This window comes from Neurospora tetrasperma, assembly GCF_000213175.1.
Source record: "Neurospora tetrasperma FGSC 2508 unplaced genomic scaffold NEUTE1scaffold_1, whole genome shotgun sequence".
NCBI classification, from domain to species: domain Eukaryota; kingdom Fungi; phylum Ascomycota; class Sordariomycetes; order Sordariales; family Sordariaceae; genus Neurospora; species Neurospora tetrasperma.
This window is the reverse complement of record NW_009799099.1, coordinates 4,930,173-4,948,085: the sequence shown is the minus strand read 5'-3', so window position 1 is coordinate 4,948,085 and position 17,913 is coordinate 4,930,173. Positions and strand designations below refer to the sequence as shown.

At 51.5% G+C, this 17,913-nt stretch overlaps 6 protein-coding genes across 6 annotated transcripts; 2 read left to right on the top strand and 4 right to left on the bottom strand.

Annotated features, from left to right (window-relative positions):
• Positions 1-849: 849 nt before the first annotated feature.
• Positions 850-1,938, bottom strand: NEUTE1DRAFT_34841 (uncharacterized protein; the record flags this gene model as incomplete). Its single annotated transcript, XM_009848775.1, has 3 exons — positions 850-949; positions 1,005-1,071; positions 1,182-1,938. The coding sequence occupies 3 exons, from the start codon at positions 1,936-1,938 to the stop codon at positions 850-852; spliced, it is 924 nt and encodes a 307-aa protein (XP_009847077.1).
• Positions 1,939-3,257: 1,319 nt separating this feature from the next.
• Positions 3,258-4,125, top strand: NEUTE1DRAFT_116094 (uncharacterized protein; the record flags this gene model as incomplete). The annotated part of the gene is made up of 2 exons (XM_009850187.1): positions 3,258-3,850; positions 3,954-4,125. The coding sequence occupies 2 exons, from the start codon at positions 3,610-3,612 to the stop codon at positions 4,061-4,063; spliced, it is 351 nt and encodes a 116-aa protein (XP_009848489.1).
• Positions 4,126-4,670: 545 nt separating this feature from the next.
• On the bottom strand, positions 4,671-5,467 carry NEUTE1DRAFT_116093 (uncharacterized protein; the record flags this gene model as incomplete). The annotated part of the gene is made up of 1 exon (XM_009850186.1): positions 4,671-5,467. The coding sequence occupies one exon, from the start codon at positions 5,194-5,196 to the stop codon at positions 4,684-4,686; it is 513 nt and encodes a 170-aa protein (XP_009848488.1).
• A 2,694-nt stretch (positions 5,468-8,161) lies between these two features.
• Positions 8,162-10,108, bottom strand: NEUTE1DRAFT_77431 (uncharacterized protein; the record flags this gene model as incomplete). The annotated part of the gene is made up of 1 exon (XM_009850185.1): positions 8,162-10,108. One exon carries the CDS (start codon positions 10,106-10,108, stop codon positions 8,162-8,164), a length of 1,947 nt encoding a protein of 648 aa, XP_009848487.1.
• Positions 10,109-11,961: 1,853 nt separating this feature from the next.
• On the bottom strand, positions 11,962-13,932 carry NEUTE1DRAFT_77429 (uncharacterized protein; the record flags this gene model as incomplete). The annotated part of the gene is made up of 3 exons (XM_009850184.1): positions 11,962-12,172; positions 12,303-13,647; positions 13,803-13,932. 3 exons carry the CDS (start codon positions 13,836-13,838, stop codon positions 12,054-12,056), a joined length of 1,500 nt encoding a protein of 499 aa, XP_009848486.1.
• A 1,151-nt stretch (positions 13,933-15,083) lies between these two features.
• NEUTE1DRAFT_77426 (uncharacterized protein) lies at positions 15,084-17,267 on the top strand (the record flags this gene model as incomplete). The annotated part of the gene is made up of 3 exons (XM_009850183.1): positions 15,084-15,407; positions 15,477-16,300; positions 16,492-17,267. The coding sequence occupies 3 exons, from the start codon at positions 15,137-15,139 to the stop codon at positions 16,912-16,914; spliced, it is 1,518 nt and encodes a 505-aa protein (XP_009848485.1).
• Positions 17,268-17,913: the final 646 nt, after the last annotated feature.

Sequence of the window (17,913 nt, the reverse complement as noted above, 5' to 3'; positions counted from 1 at the left end):
TTGTTGCCTGCGGCCCATCGTCTTATATGGGCTTGTTGATGCAAAATGTGGAGGGGAAAGATTCTCCCGAAGCTAACTATCATGCATGTGCTCGGCATATCATGGATCGACCGCCAAAACATTGGAACGTAGTGTATACGCAATGTATACGCGTCAAGGTGAGATTTCGAACCCTAAGCGGCCGCTTTTTCTCGCCAATCGCGGAGTATCAAGGTTTATCATTTTATTCAACTGCCACTTTGAGTTCCGATAACATAACTAATGTAGTTTATAAAGGTAGGCTGAATGGTTATACATACTGCAAAGAACAGAGAATAATTCCTGTTCGCAAGATCTCAAAATCCATCGCTTCGTAATCCTGCGCTCAGTCAGCCTCCTCCTTGCTCTCCCAGTCTAGCTTGCTGACCATGGTTATGAATGACCTGAGAACTTCTGAATCCCACATCAGTCTAGATACAATCTCGCAGCCCTCGTCCATATAAATCGGACATGCTCAGAAAAGGAGAAAGCCCTCCTCTTTGTCAGACTCCCTATGCAAAGTAAGGATAAGTGTGCCACCATCATCAAAAACCAGAACTTTTTGTGTACCAATTCTTCATCAAGTATCGTCATATTAACCCGTACCCTACCGCGTAAGGAATTCACCTGATTTTGTAGCACAGACTCTCTCTTCCATTCTCTCTCTCCGTGTACTGGAGATGAGAGATTGCCGTTCAGAGGGGCCGTGCTACTTCGTAAAAGACCCGTGCCCAACCAGCCATATACAATGCCGTCTTAACTCCGTCCTTGAAGCGTGGAAACATTGAAAAGCAAACTGCAAGGGTCTCGAAACAAGAAAACAAAAACCGCTTAACCCTGCATCTTCCTTCTCTTGCCGACCTGGGCAGAGAAACCGGTCTTGATGGCCTGGACGGACCGCCTGGAACCGCAAGAGTTGCAGGTAATGAAACTGTGACGTGTCAGCATTTGGGGCGATGGTCGTCGTAAAACAGAGGCCAACTTACTAAAGACGGTTCTCGCCCTTGGAGAGCTCGGTGTTGGGAGAACGGCACGTCTTGCAGGTAACGTACTCTGTTGAGCACGTTAGCATTGGTAATCAGAACAAAACGTTGGGTGCTGGTGGCGACATTGTCTACTTGGACGCAAAACGTCCCAACGACAGCATGATCAAAAAGACATACCGATAATGTAGGTACGCAGAACGTTCTCGATCTGCTTCTGCTGGAAACGACCCTTGATGACCAGACGCCTGCTGCCGTCGACGGAACCGCTGGTACCCAATTCGGCGAAAAGGTAAGAAGTAACGTGCTCGTCGGCTCTCTTCATGCGCTTGCAAATCTCGGGCAGGTTGGCGAAGATGGTCTTCTTGTTGCCTTCACGGAGACACTGCGGGGGCGGGATCTTATACGACCGTGTACCGGTAGAGGCGTGGTCGGGGTTCTTTTGCGAGAGAAGGGCGAAGAAACGGGACAGAAGAGCGTTGTAGCTGATGGGCTTGGTCTCGTCGTGGGCCCAAATGCCGGTGCCCTGGTCCATATCGCCCTCCTGCTCGTCCTCCTGGGGGGCGGCCTCCTCGCCCTCCTTGCCCTCGATGTTGAGAGCCTCAAGCTTCTTGGCGAACTCATCATCCTCCTTGACAACCTTCTTCTTCTTCTTTTTCTTCATGGTGAGGTCGATAGCACCGTCACCCTCGGCAGGGGCGGCCTCATCAGCAGCGGCGTCGGCATCGTCCTCCTTCTTGACCTTCTTCTTCTTCTTCTTCATGAGCGAAAGGTCGAGGCCATCATCGGCGGCGGGGGCCGCAGCAGCAGCAGCATCCTGGGGCTCGGTGGCTTGGGGGGCATCAGTAAAGGCCCCGAGAGCGGCGTGGAGGGGCGGCGTACGAGCAGAGTGGGACTGGGCAGTCTCCTTGATTTCGTCGGCGGGAGAAGCGTCCATGGTGACAGAACCGTCGGGGTTGACAACTAGCTTCTCGTCGGTAAAGGTGACAGACTTGCGCGAGGGGCGTCTTTTGATAGAGGGCGCCTAAAGGGTTAGTATCTCGGAGTGGATAAGGCGCTTGTCGTGGGAGTCGCGATAGCGGTCAAGGATTTCGCCGTCGAGTGTGGATAGGAAAGCTCGGAATTTTTTGGGATGATTGGCGGCGTTTTCGCGCTGCAGAGTGCCAGAACTTTATGGTGGATTTTGGGCTGGGGTGGAGGGAGAGGGTTGGCGCCTTGGAGGGGCAGTACACGTCAGGGGACTTGAGGGCTGGGGCCGGGGATATTATTGTACTGCGTAGGTAGCAGAGTACAGTGAGGGGTGTGCAGGGCAGCGTGGTGAATGGGACTTTTTATTTCCTTATTATTTTTGACTAGCCGAGAAGCGTGGCTCCCCCAGGGCTCGAGATGTCTGCCTCTAGCGTGGTGGTAGGGTCGGGGAGGACGGAGGGTGTGTTGTGTGGGCGTAGAGGTAGTGAGTGTGTACTGAAGCAAGGAGATCCATCCCAGGTACTTACTTCAGAATCCATGCTGGGCCACTGGTGTGTTTGAGAGTGTGGTGGTGTCTGTCTGTCTGTCTGTCTGTCTGTCTGTGTGTGATTGTCCGTCTTTTTCTTTGTAATCGATGTCTCTTCCGGTGGACTCTTTGTTGGTCGCGAAGAGTGGATTTTGTCGATGGATGAGATTAGGTAGACTTTGGGGTCGGGGGAGGTATCGATGCGGGCAGACTGATCTCAGCTTTCTTTCAGTTTCGGACCTGGAATTGTTCTTTGCGGGGAGTTGGATGCTTGGGTCCTGGTCAGGTAGCGTAGGCTCAAGGCTGCTGTCCTTAGTTCTGTCGTTGGGCTGGAGACTGAGCGGAGTTCTTTCTGTACACACGGCTCTGGATGGGGCGCCGGCACCACACCTCAGCTGTGTTCACCTCATGACGTTGATTGAAGCGAAACTGTGAGTCAGTCTTCTTATTCACCTGACAAGTGGGGTGGATAGAGCTCAGACAGCTGCCCGCCACTTGCAAATACAAATTGCCTCCGCTTCTCCATTTTCCAGGCCATGCAGCCCTGGCTACAGCACGGTGCCTTCAACCCGCTCGAGCCACGGCCGCACAGTCCGACACCGTTGGGGTTGGCACTGGCACTTGCAGTCCGGTGCAGTGCTTGGCGGCAGCGATGAGTGGTGTCCGTTCCAGCATCGCATAGCTGCACTGCTGCAGCAGTTGGTGCCGTGGCCCGTCATCGGTCACCGACAACAACCAGCTCCATCACGAACCTTGGAAGGCGGGCCGAGTCCGTAGAGGTATCCATCTCCGTGTACCTATCGCCGTGTTCGTAACCGACAACGAATCTCCCAGCAGCAATCAAGTTCGTCCCACGCGATTTCTACAATATCCTACACGCCAGGCGTTACGCCGATTCGTACAGTGTCTCCATTCCGAACCATCATCGCGACTTGCCCGAGCTACGATAGCTACCTGCCATCTTCACCGCGACAACCGACCGTGCGCCGGCGCCGACCACTTGCTCGCCTCATCCAAACCGCACCGACGATAGCTGCCTTACCTAGAGGTACTCCCGACCAGAGACGCGATACCCTCAGATAGACAAATTCCGCATTCGGGACATCCAAAACCATGTCCACCCCCTCCGATTCCTACGTCCTCCACGACCACTCCCCTTCAACCGACAACGACGATGTCGACTCCCTCCCGTCCATCTCCAGCAGTATCCTAGGCTCGGACGACTCCCAGTACGACGACGAATCAGACGCACAAAAGGAATGGGAACAGAGTCTCGAGCAGCTGCAGCTTCTCTTGAACTTGGTGCTAATACCGTTCGCGGGCAAGTTTTTGGGGCGCAAGTTTGCTTATTGGAGTAAGACAAACCATACCAGACAGATTTTGGGAAAGACAGCTTGCGCTGTGGGAGGAGACAATAACGGCGATGCGGAAAGTCAGTTGCTAACATGGCCCGGCAGGTTGGGGACGGTACATGGAGTGGGCGCACGGGGTCAAGGTCCAATGGTATAACAAGACGCTATTCAACATTGCCGGTTGGATAGGAGCTGCTACGCCAGTATCAGTATGAGGGAGGCAGATAGGCGACCGTGGTAATGAGGTACTCGAGTCAAAGGCGACGGCAGCACAATTCTCGATACCCTACTTTTTTCGGTATAATCTGGGATACCAGGGGTGGACATAGTGCTCTTTTGGCGTTACGGTATGGGAACACTAGCATAAAGGGGTATGTTTCGTTCTTGCACAGTTTGCGTTGGTGGTGAAGAATCACAGACATGTGTAGAATGCATGTGGACTGTCATTATACTCGTGGAAGCAAGCGTTGAGGCTCTGCAGATACTGATCATCAGACAATGCCAATTATACCAATTACTATTGCTGACTTTAGGTTCGACTGATACTATATAACATGCAGGTTCTGATCTTCCTTTCCTCGTTCGCCATATTAACCCAAGGCATCACTATGTCATTACACTGATCTAGGTATAATTGTCGAGGGGTTGCGACACCACACACCCATGATGAAGCGAATAGCCATCCGTCACCACAACTCATCTTTGATGCCATAACCCTATTCATACCATCCAAGCACACCAAAACTATCCAGGCTCTCCAGCTTTCTTCAACACTCTTCTCGAGCACTCTCTCAAGGTTTCCAACCACCACCACCACTCCATCTCCCCGACCGCCTTAGACGACCACCTGTGACATGGTCGGCCCGCTCCTCACGCTTCCGCCCGTCCTCCTCCAGCTCATAATCGCCAACGTCAACGCTGCCGAGAACGCCGCAAGAAGCAACCACATAAACACTGTCCCCGCCTGAATCTCTCTGCACCTCTTCGCATCATCGGCACTCCCGTACGCGATCCATTTATGTCCATAGTGATCATTCGCAAGATTTCCACAGTCCGGAGCACCCAGCTTGGCCGCCAGCACGATGCCGGCGATGACGGTGAAGAGCGTGGCGGCGGCGTCGAAAATGAGCATGACTAGCGGAATGGCGACGCTCTGGAAAAGGGCGGCGACTAGGCCAAAGAGAGCGACCACCCACGAGAGCGCGATGACGAACATGGTGAAGTTGATGGCGGCGCGGGCGGTGGTGGAGGCGTCGACATCGAGGGCGATGACGTTGCCGATGAGGCCGGTGAGGATGATGAGGAAGATGAGCTGGATGAAGCGGAGGATGAGGGGTATTACTTCCATTTTGGCGGTTGTTTTTCTTTTGGCGGGTGCTTTATGGGTGTTTGTTTATTGTTGTTGTTTACACGTGTCGTGGGAAGGAAGGTTGGGAGAGTTTGGCAGAGCTCAGCCAGATATCACAAGTGATGTGTCCGAGCAGCAGCAGAGGAGTCGTGGCGTTTGCGATAAGCTTGTATAAGTTGGAGGTTGTTGGCTCGGTGAGGTGTCTCGAATTTGTGATGTACACGAGCAGTGGAAGATGTCTCTTAACACCCTTTTGGATACACAAGTCGCGAAGAGGATTGCACAAGGTGAGGAATAGGGAAAGAAGTTGTGGGTGGTCAACCGGTTTTATCGGGGAGTGTTGGATTACTTAGTATTACATAGCAGTGAGGGAGTAGCCGTGCCATTCACTTTGATCATTGTACCTCATACACAAAGCACCTGTTTCTCTGCCCACCAACTGACGCACGACATTGTACATCCCATCATACTAACCGTCAGAGAAAGCGTCTTGACATCGAATGTCACTGCGACTAAGAGCGAGCCGATCGATGGAGGGGCACTCGAGGGATGGCAGTTGTCATGGGAATGACATGGGGGAAAGAGCGCCAAGCAATGCGAAGCATCATCGCCAGGGTGGGGCGACCCCGGCCGATGACGATATCACCTAGTTAGAGGGGCATGATGTGCGAGCTTGGGGTCCCTTCTTCCGATTTCTGTCTTGAACCCTTCATTGAACTTGAACCCTTTGACCACGGCTTGTTAGGGAACTGATTGGTCCGTTTTCAGTTAGTTTGATGATCGGGATTTACCCCTCCATAAGTTGTTCTCTTTGTTAGTTTCGTCCATCCATCACCATCCTTCAGAATCATGATGTAAACATTGATCCCCGTCGAAGAACCAAAACAACATTCTGGATTTTACTCTCACGCTCAACTCACCTCGTTTTGAGTGACCCTACACTCGCTACTACAACCTTCACAACAGGTGCTGCAGTGCCACCCCAACCCCAAAGATACTTTCAGATTAAAAAAAAAAAAAAAAAAAAAAAAATATCCTGTCCACCATCCTTTGTTCCAAGTATAACCAAAAACACTGCTAGTGTTAGAGGTATGTACCAGCCAGTTGGAAAAGTGAACTGTTGTCCAAGGAAGTGGTACAGCATCCACGCCACCCCGAGCCATCCGCGTATCGGAATCCGGATTGATACATTGTACTAAGTAGGTGTACTGTACGTACACTTCAGCTCATCAAGTGTGGCTGCTTGCCTGCTTGCTCATTACCGCGCTACCGCGTTTCGGGACTTCGATGTCGTCGTCGATGTCGTCGTCGTCGTTGTTGTCGTCGTTCGTCTCTCCTTCATACATCATGGATGGGCTCTTTCGTAAAAATTACATCTCTCAACACCATACGCAGTACAATGATCGATACTATCATCAGTTAGTTCCTTGTCGATCTCCTGGATGATAAACACTACACTGCTGCCATCACAACCATAGTAAACCTTCATTCCTTCTCTTGCTATGTAAGCACCGTAGCCATATTTCCATACACCTTTCGCATGAATACCGTATTTTATACCCTTCTTCACGAATATAACTTGTTAGCGCGGTGTTTCGATGGTTACTCTCACACACAAGAAATGGCTAATATAGCACTTAACCGGTCGTCTTTTTTGCAAGTCAACGTACCAAGCTAACATAATATATCTGCCCATGGAGAGGTATACATAGTCCTCCCAATTTCTATTTCCATTTCTTCTGCCCTCCGTCCCGTCTCCTCTACCCTCATGCTCTGTTCCTTAACCTTCGTCGTGCCGTCAATCTTTGTAGTGCATAACCAGGATACCTGCCCTCCGGCCCCTCTACCCTCATCCCCTTTTTCTTAACCTTTGTCAATCCCTTCTTCTTAACCTCCGTCATCCTCTTTCTCTTAACCTTCGTCAATCCCTTTTCCTCAACCTTCGTCAATCCCTTCTTCTTCTTAACCTTCATCATGTCATCAATGTTTGTATAAACAGCCTACAAGCCGCCTTTCAATTTAGATTGAACAAGTTAGATCCAACCGACGAACCTGAACCTTTTGTGGACTTTTGTGCGTCGTATGATGGCCCCCCGACCACACCCCCGATCGGTAGCATTCCGTCCGCGCGGAGGATCCGATGGAAGGATGGGGGAGAGACACGGCGCAACGGGAGAGAGGCGCCAACTCTTTCGCCAAATGGATATCATGGAATGATGTCGGGCGCATAAAAACATGCTGTATAACTCGACGTTTCATATGTACACCTGAACTGGACTTCGCTGAGCTGCTATATAAAGGAAATCAACGAGGCTGGTGAGAGAAAGGAAGAAGGTTGGTAATTTCGGGCTTTTAACTTGTTGAAGGGTACTTTAAGAAAACAGCCGGCAATGTATAATATCAACATTCATACAAGCTAGAATGGTTGATACATCTGCTCCCTTTTCCACCAGAGTTCATCAACGCACTCGATATTCTGACATCTGATCAGTTCCGTGATGAGTGGATGCGTACCAATCTTCTTGATTCATATGTCTATCATAATGATTATCGAGAAGACAAGGTAACGGCAATATCAATGACAATAATTGACAGCCATTCGCAGAACAAACCCAAAGACGAAAAAAGGCAAAGCTTGCGCAAAACGACCAACACCAACATGGTGGTCTTTTAATCATAACCATACCCGCATCTGTCTCAGAATCTCCTAAGACACCTTTTGCTCAATAACAACAGCCGGCCATAACTATAGCGAGGTTAACCCATATATCAATACTCCGCACCGTCTCGATAACCATAAACTGTGATGACAAGTCCCCAAATCCGACGCCAGCAAAGAATGTCAACATGAGAGAAGAGATCTCTCAGTCTCTTCTTCTCCATGGTATACATATGAGAGGAAATAAACCGCAGCAATTCTTGTTTATCCCCACTCGCTCCCAATACCACTGTCCTTTCTTGCACATCATGCTTTCACACCTTCCTTGACCTCTTCCGTCTTCTCAGCTGTCTTATCGGTCGTCTTCTCAGCTGTCTCCTCAACCATTACCTTGTCCTCTGTCGGTTTTTCGGTTACTTTCTCAACAGCCTGTTCGTCTTCCATCTTCTTTTCAGAGTCCTCCTTATCATCCTTCGTCTCAGAGCTCCCCATGACTCTCTCAATGATCTTGGCTTTGAACTCTTCAACCACCGAGTTCTGCTTCGACTTCTTCTCCGCCGCACGGCGAGCTTCAGCCGCTCCCACCACAGCCTTTGCCTTTTCAGCAATCGCTTTCCATGCAAGCGAGATGCCCGGTTCCTCAAGCTTGGGAGCCTCGGCTTGGTATTGATGCTGACGCACCACGCGATTCGCCTGTCGGATCTTGCACTTGATGTGGTACCCGGGCTCATTGGCCTTGCGCCATTCCAAATACTCCTCGTACTGTTGTTGCTTGATCGGATCCGGGACCCGAGGCTTCGTTGTTACGGGAAAATAAGGGCGGTCAGCCTTAGGTCCTGGCTGAGCTTGTTGACCTGCGCTTGTCAGTGGAATCGACGGTTGTACTGGCGGCAGTGCTGGCACTGCGGCCTGAGGGTACATCGACCCTAAGCCGCTGATAGGAGCCGACGCAAAGGGTGGAATGGGCGGCCGCATTGAAGGCAGAAAAGTTCCAGTCCCCAAAGTTGCTGCCATATCCGGAGATTGCATGTTGAACTGCGGAATTGCCATCGATGGGGCGGTAGGTGGTGGAAATGTCCCAAAGTTGCCCAAACCTGGTCCTCCAATCCATGGAGTAGGGGGAAATGGAAGAGCTGCATTGGGTTTCTGTGGCTGTAAGCTCAGGCTGGGATGGGCAAGAGCCATGGGATTGACATCGGACAGAGCGGGATTATAAAAATGTTGGATAGGAGGAAGGCAAGCTTGCTGGATGGGCGGAACCTGAGGTGCTTTTCGTTGTTTGGCCTTCATACCAGACTTGACTGGACTTGACTGTTGAATCTGCAACATATCAACTGCAGTGCCTGTGCCCTGCCTCGTCTGAGCAGTTTGTAGCCTATCCAACGAAGGGAGAGCCCCGGCCACAGCCACATCAGGAGTTGGGTTGAAAAGAAGCGATGTAAGTGGGCCACGAGATAGCTTCTTGGGAGAGAGCACTGGCAGATGTACACTGTCAGTCGAAATTCTGAACTCAGCTGCTGCAGGGTTCAATTTCTTGGTTGCGCTTTGGGCCTCCAAACTTCTTTTGGTGGCCGCAGCGGGCTCGTCTTGGAAATCCCTAGAGCTATCCGACGTTGAGTAATGTACGATGCACGATGGGTTGCTACCGCTGGCGTATCCAGAGTCGCTGAATTTGTCCTTCCTTTCAGGGTGCGGCTCGGTGACTTGGTTCAGTTGGGCATTTCCGAACACTGCACCATCCTTCAGTTTGGCAGACAAAATGGCGGGATCAGCAGGTTGTATCTTGGTGCTTGGTACCCTGGGCTTTACCAAGGATGGAGTTGGAAGGCGCTTCTGGAGACGATTGATCATGTTGCGAAAGCGTTCCTCTTCGTCATCCTGAGGCTTTGTTTCCGAGCGTTCAGACGCGCCCGTACTGTCTTTGGAATCTTGGGGTCTATTGCTTGACAGGGACGCATCGTGTTGGCAATTCTCGGGCTTGCTAGAAGAGGCATCTGATGTGGGGAGTCCCCGAATGGTGTTTAGCAAGGCCTGGATATCGTCCGGGAGCTCGCGGTTGATAGTCGACCAGTCAGAGGAGATTTTGCCGCTGAGGATACTGGGATCTATGACGCGTTTGAGTTCTCCAAAAGTAGAGGAGCTAGATGAATCATTGGAGTAGTCGCTTTTGAAGCACCTGGGGCGGATGTCAAAAGTGAATCGGTTAGGTAATGGTATGTTTTCGCCGTTGACGTTCATGATCATTGGCTTCATGTCTTCAATACAAACCACTATTGGTTTCTGAGCCGAGTCAAGTGAATGTTCAGAAGTGCCTGTAGAGTGCGCTCTTGATTGGTTTGAGACCGAGCGGTCTCCTGGTGCTGATGAAACCACTTCCTAAGCAGTTTGGCCGTCGTTCGGGCGGTAGAACCCAGGTTCACGAGGCATTTCCATGGAGTGCTCTGTAGCGCTCGACCGTTGAGCAATCTTTTTACGGAGGTTCCCCTTGTTTGACATTCCAGGGGCAGACGCATACCTGCGCCAGTCATCTGATGCAAGTGCTTTTCCTTTTCCATCAAAACCGACTGGATCCCCCACGGTAGTCTTGACTTTCAACGCAGGAACTCTAGAGCGGCTAAAGTTCCTGCTATTGGCGATGTGGCTGGTTACGGCAGCCATATTGTTTGACATTCCACGGATGTCGCTTGATGTGGGTGTTCTTGGTTCTTCAGGGGCCTAGAGTCCTTCCTGGTCTGAGACGTGTTAGTCAATTGCATGCTCATGAAGTGTCCATGCAATGGAGATCGAGCTCGGAGTCATCACGTTGATACTTTGTGAAGAAACGAGAAAAAAAAAAACTCACGGCCAAGACCAGGAGAGCAGCAGTATCACGTTGGTGTCGTGGATTGGAAAGACCAATCCGGTGTTTGTCTTTAAGCCAAATCTGTGTATTCGTTGATCAATGTTGACGGACTCCGAGGATGTGAATGGGCCGTCTGTTCCGCGGGGACGATTGAGAGAAGAGTCGGCGACAGAAAAGGCCAGGCAAATCCAACGCAAATTGATGGGACTGATTCGGATAGGCTGTCGAGAGTGGTCTTGCAGAAGGGATTCGTATCCGTGGGTGTCCTCTTTCTTTTAGGGCAAGATTTCCTTCGTTCCAAAAAAACGCTTGAAGTGTATCAACACGGAAAAAGAGGCCAGAGGAGAAGAGATGACATAATACTGCGAACCGCAAGACAAATAGAGAGACGATACCCAAAAAATGGCGGCCAAAAGATTGCCTGGAGTCTGCGAGTTACGCTACGCTTGGTGGTAGTGGTGGTGGTTGTGAGAAGAGGAAGAAGAGTTTGTGTGCAAGTGAGAAGAGGGGGATTAAAAGCCCATAGATCTGGGTTTGCCCGGCATACTGGAGATTGTCACTTCCTGTCTTGCTTCACAGTCACGGAGGGACTAATGGAGAATTGGAGGGAGGAGCATACAGCTGGGTTGCTTGGCGCATTATTGGAAGCTTCTGTTAGCCTTATACTTATACAACAAGACAGGTGCATGTCTCACTTGAAGCTAAACCGGAGGACCTCGCTATTCACCGAAGCATTGCATCTTAACTGGAGGCCGTCATTCAATATCGGTGTTTCCAAAAAGGACCCTCCAGTAAGTACACTTGCCATGGCTTTCAGTGATACCTACCTAGATGAGTAACAGAGATGATACACATCTTCTTGCCTCCCAAAAGACCTGAATCCTTGGAGTCGAGCCAGGAGGTGAAGCCGAGCTAGGTATTTTTGACAAGGCAAGCGGTCGTTGGTGACACTGGATTCAAGCTGAGCTGCGTGGTCGTTGCGTTAACGAAATTAGAAATTAGCTTCACCTGAGGAAGCTTGATGCGCGGGCAAGTACCTAACGAACCTAAAGGGAACAAACCACGACGGCGATCTTGGCAAAACGCATCCAATCCAAACTTCCAGGTGTGACCCAATGCACTGTGACCTTTTCACTCCGGTGCTTCCTTCGCTCCAAAACAATACACCCGCCATTTCCCTAGACGCAAACACTCGAGATCCCCTCGCTCCTCGCTCCTCGCGTTGTCCTCCTTCACGACGGAGGTTTCTCCTGCCTGGCTATTTCCAACAGAGTCACCTGCCGCATATGATTGCATCCGTAGAGGATCATCAAGGCCCTGCTACAGGACTTCACGGCATGGTACGAAGCAGACGAACTAGAAAGAATCCGTGTTATGGTTGCAAATAACTCCTAACCATGAACGGGTCCACAAAAAGGGGTATAGGTTGAAGTCATGCTGAGAAGTGAAGCGTGCTGAAAGCAACTCTTTGATAACTACATTTACAAGTTGCCTTGTATCCTCTAGCTGTTTAACTGGACATAGTTTCCTAGCAAAAGACCATAATGTCAGAACATGTCCAGCTCGCAACAGAAAAAGCACCCTAAGAAAAAGTACAGTACGTACCTGGGAATTGACCCTGCTTTCCATGCAACTTTCCAATCCACCACTCATTCTCGTTCGCAGTCCTTGTTACTATCTCAATCACATCACCGGCACGGAAGCTCAGATCGCCCTCCGCCTGCGCCGAGTAGTCGTAAAGCGCCGTAACGGTCTCTACTTTGGGTGCCGCCGCCATGAGGGCCTTGGGCTTGGGCTTCGGCGGTGGGGGCTTGGCCTTTGCAGCCGCCGCCATGGACAACGACGAGGGCTTCGGGCTGGCAACTGGAGCGGCGTAGGAGGCGGGCGTGGCATGTAGCGTACTCGGCTTCACCGAATACGGTGGCGGCGCATGCGCTTCTACTGGTTCCGCCTGGGTTTCCCAAGGTCGCGGTGCTGTGACGGCAGGAGCTGCTGCTTGTTGCTGTTCCCAGGGCCGTGGAGCTGTGACTGAGGGAGCCGGCTCAGGCGGACCGGTGGAGGTGGTCGTGGAGGAGCCAGCTGTAAGTAGACCTGCTGGCTTGTTTCCTTCGAGAGCACCTGGACGTTGGTACTTGGGCGGTCGCTTCATACCCGTGGTCTTGAACTTGACAATGGAGAGAGCCTCAGCCCGCTCCTGGACGTCACCACGCTTCGCGTAAAAGGCCTCCTCGATGTCCAAGGTAAGATCGAAGTAGCCAATGTCGCAGTGCTGCATCTTCTCGTGCAGGGTGTAGAAGATGTTGAGCTGCATGTAGTAGAAGGACTGGAAAAGCGGCTGAATGAACTGGCGTTCGAGGGCAAACAGCTTGGGTAGCTCGTCCTTAAGCAGATCGTTGAAGTAGTTGTACTCTTGCGTGGCCTGCTCAACTTCGTTCTCAGCCTTCCACATGGCCTTCTCGTCCTTTGCCGACCGGTCTTTCTTATCCTGGAGCTTCTTGAGGGTGGCGCGGTGTCTGTCGTAATCCAGCTTCTTGTGCTCGCGCTTCACGGCCGTTTTGCGAATGACCTTGATCACATCGAGGAGCTCGTTCGCTGGCCGAATAACCCTAGCCTCGATCATTTCCAACTCTGGCGCCAGTGTTTCCTGCAGGTCCTTGACAACGGCCTCGTACTCCTCGCAGGCGGCAATACCCTCATAGTTTCCATGGGGAACGAGCGAATCGGGATCGGACATGCGGCCGCTGATGGGCTTGTAGATTTCCGTCATTGCCTTTGAGAACTCGATTTGGTGTTGCAGCATGCCATTGATGGCCTCAAAGTACTTTTTGCTTTCATCGTGAAGGCGTTTGGTCTCGGTTTCGAGCTCCTGGAATCTGCGCTCCGAGTCGATGTAGACAGGGTCTTTGGTATGCTCGCCGAGGTTAAACTTTTGCTTGAATTGTTGTGGTGCCTGGTTTCTGTCGTGTTAGTGCCTGTTTTGCCAACCCGAGCGATTCGGTGCTATTTCTGCCATAGACGGGGGACTCGACGGGAAGGGCGGAAGTGATGATGACGCTGTAACCGAAACTAGGGGAGGTGAGATCAAATATGCGGGGCAAAACCTACGCGGACCACGCTTTTTTGGAAGCCCCTGAAGCTCATATTCTGCTACGAAGCCGTATAATGTCTGATGTATATTCGGTGGTTGTATGGAGATGCGCAAAGCGGGTTGCTGTTCGAAGAGGTTGAAGGCAATCGGTGGTCGAGTTGCACCTGACTGCCCTCTTCAAGTCGGATCCGGATACGATGGTGATGACGCTGGGGGTGGACAGGGGGGCGGTGCAGGTCGTTTGGCTGGTGGACGAAGTCTTGGCTGAGCGAAGCTTGCGACGGTTTGCGTGGCGCTGCTATTTGCTGAATGTTGGGCACGCCGCACACAGTGACCTCGTTCCAAGATGTAGTGTAAGAAGTCTTTTTGTCTAGGCGTCTTGTGATTTCGGTTTGTTCGTGAATCCCGTCGGTCGGACCCTTGTCAACAGTTCCGTTCCAGGTCCGACAAACTTCCTAGGGGAGGATTCGTTCTTCAACGGTGAGAGGTAAAGTAGCTAGCTGTCCTAGAGCTAAGATGCTAGGTAGTTTAGCAGTATAAATGGAAGTCAAGTAGGTTGTCGGCGGGTATATGGCATGTCACTGATGGTTCAAGTTATAGTCCAACGCAGACATCCAATGCGAATGGAAACAGAATCCCGAGGACGTAGGTAAATACCGTCATCGCTCGGTTGTTCTGCTTTTGGTCGATGAGACCCCGGAAAGGAACGAATTGGAACGACGGGGTAGACCGACTGGGTCTGGGGCCCGCTGTAGTGTAGCTTTCATCCCAGTGGACATGCCGATTGAGAGAACAAATGCCTGGTCAGTGCTTTTCCTCTCTGTGCAATGATGGATCAGATGCGTCCGCGGAGTTCGTTCACAAGTGGACATTCCACACTGTATTTGTCAAGATCCATCTGCACATCGAAGCATTCAGTTTCCGTCATGCCCGGCCCGTTCTCTGACATTTTGGAGCAGCGTCATTTTCGCCGTACGTACATACGCGCTTGTCCGAGAAAGAAACAGGTGGGGCCGTCCGATGGCGGAATCACCAATCAAAGTGCCTGACCTTGTTAGTTATCGCCCCTCATTGGCACATTCTTTTATCACCGACCCCTCCGAGGCCAAGTCCGCGTGCGGATGCCGTTTGTTTCGATTTGTTCTTTTCTGTATGGCGGAAAGTCCACTCCGACTGCCGAAGAGCGGGAGGCGGCAGCTCCATCTGAATTTCTGTGTTTTGAGCCGCCCCGCCCGCTGCCTCCATCTGTTTTTGTAGGTTTTGTTACAAAACGAACTTTTTTCCCTCTCATCCGCCATCACCCTCACCACCATATTCTCTTTTCCTCTCCTTTTTTCTTCTTCTTTTTACCATGTCCACCATTGCGCCGTCCGTCTTACGACAGGCATCGCGCTTGGCCGCGGCCGCTCCTCTCCGCAGCGCGCGTGTGCTGTCGCGGGCGACCACTGCGGCTGCTGTCAAGACTGCTTCTGCTTCCAGGAGCTATGTGACCGAGACCAAGAGGAACAACGCCGACGTGCAGGCTGAGCATGCTATCAAGCTGGATCACAGGGAGATGGAGAAGCAGGGCCTTGCCATCAGCGCGCAAAATGGCTCGAGCCAACACGTCAGCCCCATGGCTGGTAAGCATCATCACTATCCACCTCCTCGGAGACATGTTGCGCAGTCATCATTGTTGCTGACTCGACTAGATGTTCTCAGCAATGCTACCGTGATGGACGAGGGACAGCGTCCCATCTACCTGGACATGCAGGCCACAACCCCCATCGACCCCAGAGTGCTCGATGCCATGATGCCCTACTTCACCAACGTCTATGGCAACCCCCACTCGAGGACACATGCCTACGGCTGGGAGACAGACAAGGCCGTTGAAGAGGCGAGGAAACACATTGCTGATCTGATTGGCGCTGACCCCAAGGAAATCATCTTCACCAGCGGTGCCACCGAAAGCAATAACATGAGCATCAAGGGCGTCGCCAGGTTCTTTGGCCGGTCCGGCAAGAAGAAGCACATCATCACCAGCCAGACAGAACACAAGTGTGTCCTCGACAGCTGCAGGCATCTCCAGGACGAGGGTTTCGAAGTGACCTATCTCCCAGTGAAGAGCAGCGGCCTGATCGACATGGCGGAGCTGGAGGCTGCCATCCGTCCCGACACCGCCATCGTCAGTATCATGGCTGTCAACAACGAGATTGGTGTCATCCAACCCCTCGAGGAAATCGGCAAGCTTTGCCGGTCCAAGAAGATCTTTTTCCACACCGACGCTGCCCAGGCTGTTGGCAAGATCCCCGTTGACGTTAACGCCATGAACATTGACTTGATGTCCATCTCCTCCCACAAGATTTACGGCCCCAAGGGCATTGGTGCATGCTACGTCCGTCGTCGGCCAAGAGTCAGACTGGACCCCATCATCAGCGGTGGTGGTCAGGAGAGAGGTCTTCGCAGCGGCACGCTGGCTCCTCCGCTCGTTGTCGGCTTCGGAGAGGCGTGCCGCATCGCCAAGGAAGAAATGCCGGTATGTTACAGTCTATTCTTTTTCTTCTTTTGCCCCTTTTATGATGAGTCGCTTTACACATGCATGGCTTTCTGAAGTCCCGTGACAAGGACTCCTTGTTGATAGACAGCAACTTCTCTGATCATGATTCTTCCATATCTCACATTTAATGCATCGTCTCGTTCAAGGATGGGCGCTAACTGTTACAACAGTACGACTCCAAGCGTATCAAGCACCTCTCCGACCGTCTTCTCAACGGTCTGCTCTCCATGGAGCACACCAGCCAGAACGGTGATCCCAACCAATTTTACCCCGGCTGCGTGAACGTTTCTTTCGCCTATGTCGAGGGTGAGTCCCTCTTGATGGCCTTGAAGGATATTGCACTTTCTTCTGGCAGTGCTTGCACGTCGGCTTCTCTGGAGCCTAGTTACGTTCTCCGTGCTTTGGGTAACAGTGATGAGAGCGCCCACTCCAGTATCCGTTTCGGTATCGGCCGGTTCACTACCGAGCAGGAGATCGACTACGTGCTCAAGGCCGTAACGGAGCGTGTGGGCTTCCTCCGCGAGCTTTCTCCTCTGTGGGAGCTCGTCCAGGAGGGTATCGACCTGAACACGATCCAGTGGAGCCAGCACTGAGAGGTGACATGATGTGGTTGATGTGCGGTATTTTAAGACGGTTTATAAATTGGGCGGAGTTTCTATTGCTTTTTATTTCTCCCGCTGCGCTGCCTTTTCACAAACACTACATTCGGCCCCGGTTGTTTATACACCCAACTTTACGAATTGTCCAGGCTCCCGCTAGGACGGAAGCAAGGGGCAAAACATGACCCATTGTATACTATCATGTATGTAAGCGATATTTGCGGATGACCTTTGTTTTGATGAGCAAGAGAATGATACCATAGGGCTGGGAGGCGGCGCTCGGAGGTGTCAGTAGAACAATTCATCATATAATGGATACACATAATTCCCAGCATTGTGGCTGATGAACGTCTCTTTTTTTTCATTTGACTTTGGCTGTGTGTAGATTGTGTCCATTTTGTGGCTGTTCTGAACCCCCCAACCCGATAGTTTCTGCTGAACAACTCTACAAAGGGCATATACAATGTGGCCAGCTACTGAGGTCGAAGGCCAGACAATGAGTGTGTACATAGTAGTGTACGTGCTCAGAACCAAGGGATCAAGGGATCTAAAAACTGCCTTGGACTTGAGGGGCTTAGCTCGGCTCGTTGGTGGCTGCGACAACTTATGATGTCACAGTCTCATTTGGGATGGTGGGATGAACTGACGAACACCGTTGCGAACAAACCCCTGTTGGCAGCCTATTGCCTATGACATCATATTTTCTGGTGTGCTTTGTGAGACTACAAACGACATCTTCACAGGCACACACACTATGGTAAGGCCATCCAATGGACATTGCTGCCACATGCAATGACTAGTTAGTTGCTGGAAGCTACGAGCTGGAACAAACAAGAAAAACCATGACTGAACCAATTAGAGCAAGAAATGGGTTAGACATTTCGGAAGTGATGAACTGACACCAGGCTCACATGGCCATTTTCAGGCCTCTCCAGTCCGTCATTGCCTCCAACCCCGGGCCAAGATTTCGGTAGGACCCTGAATTTTTATGGA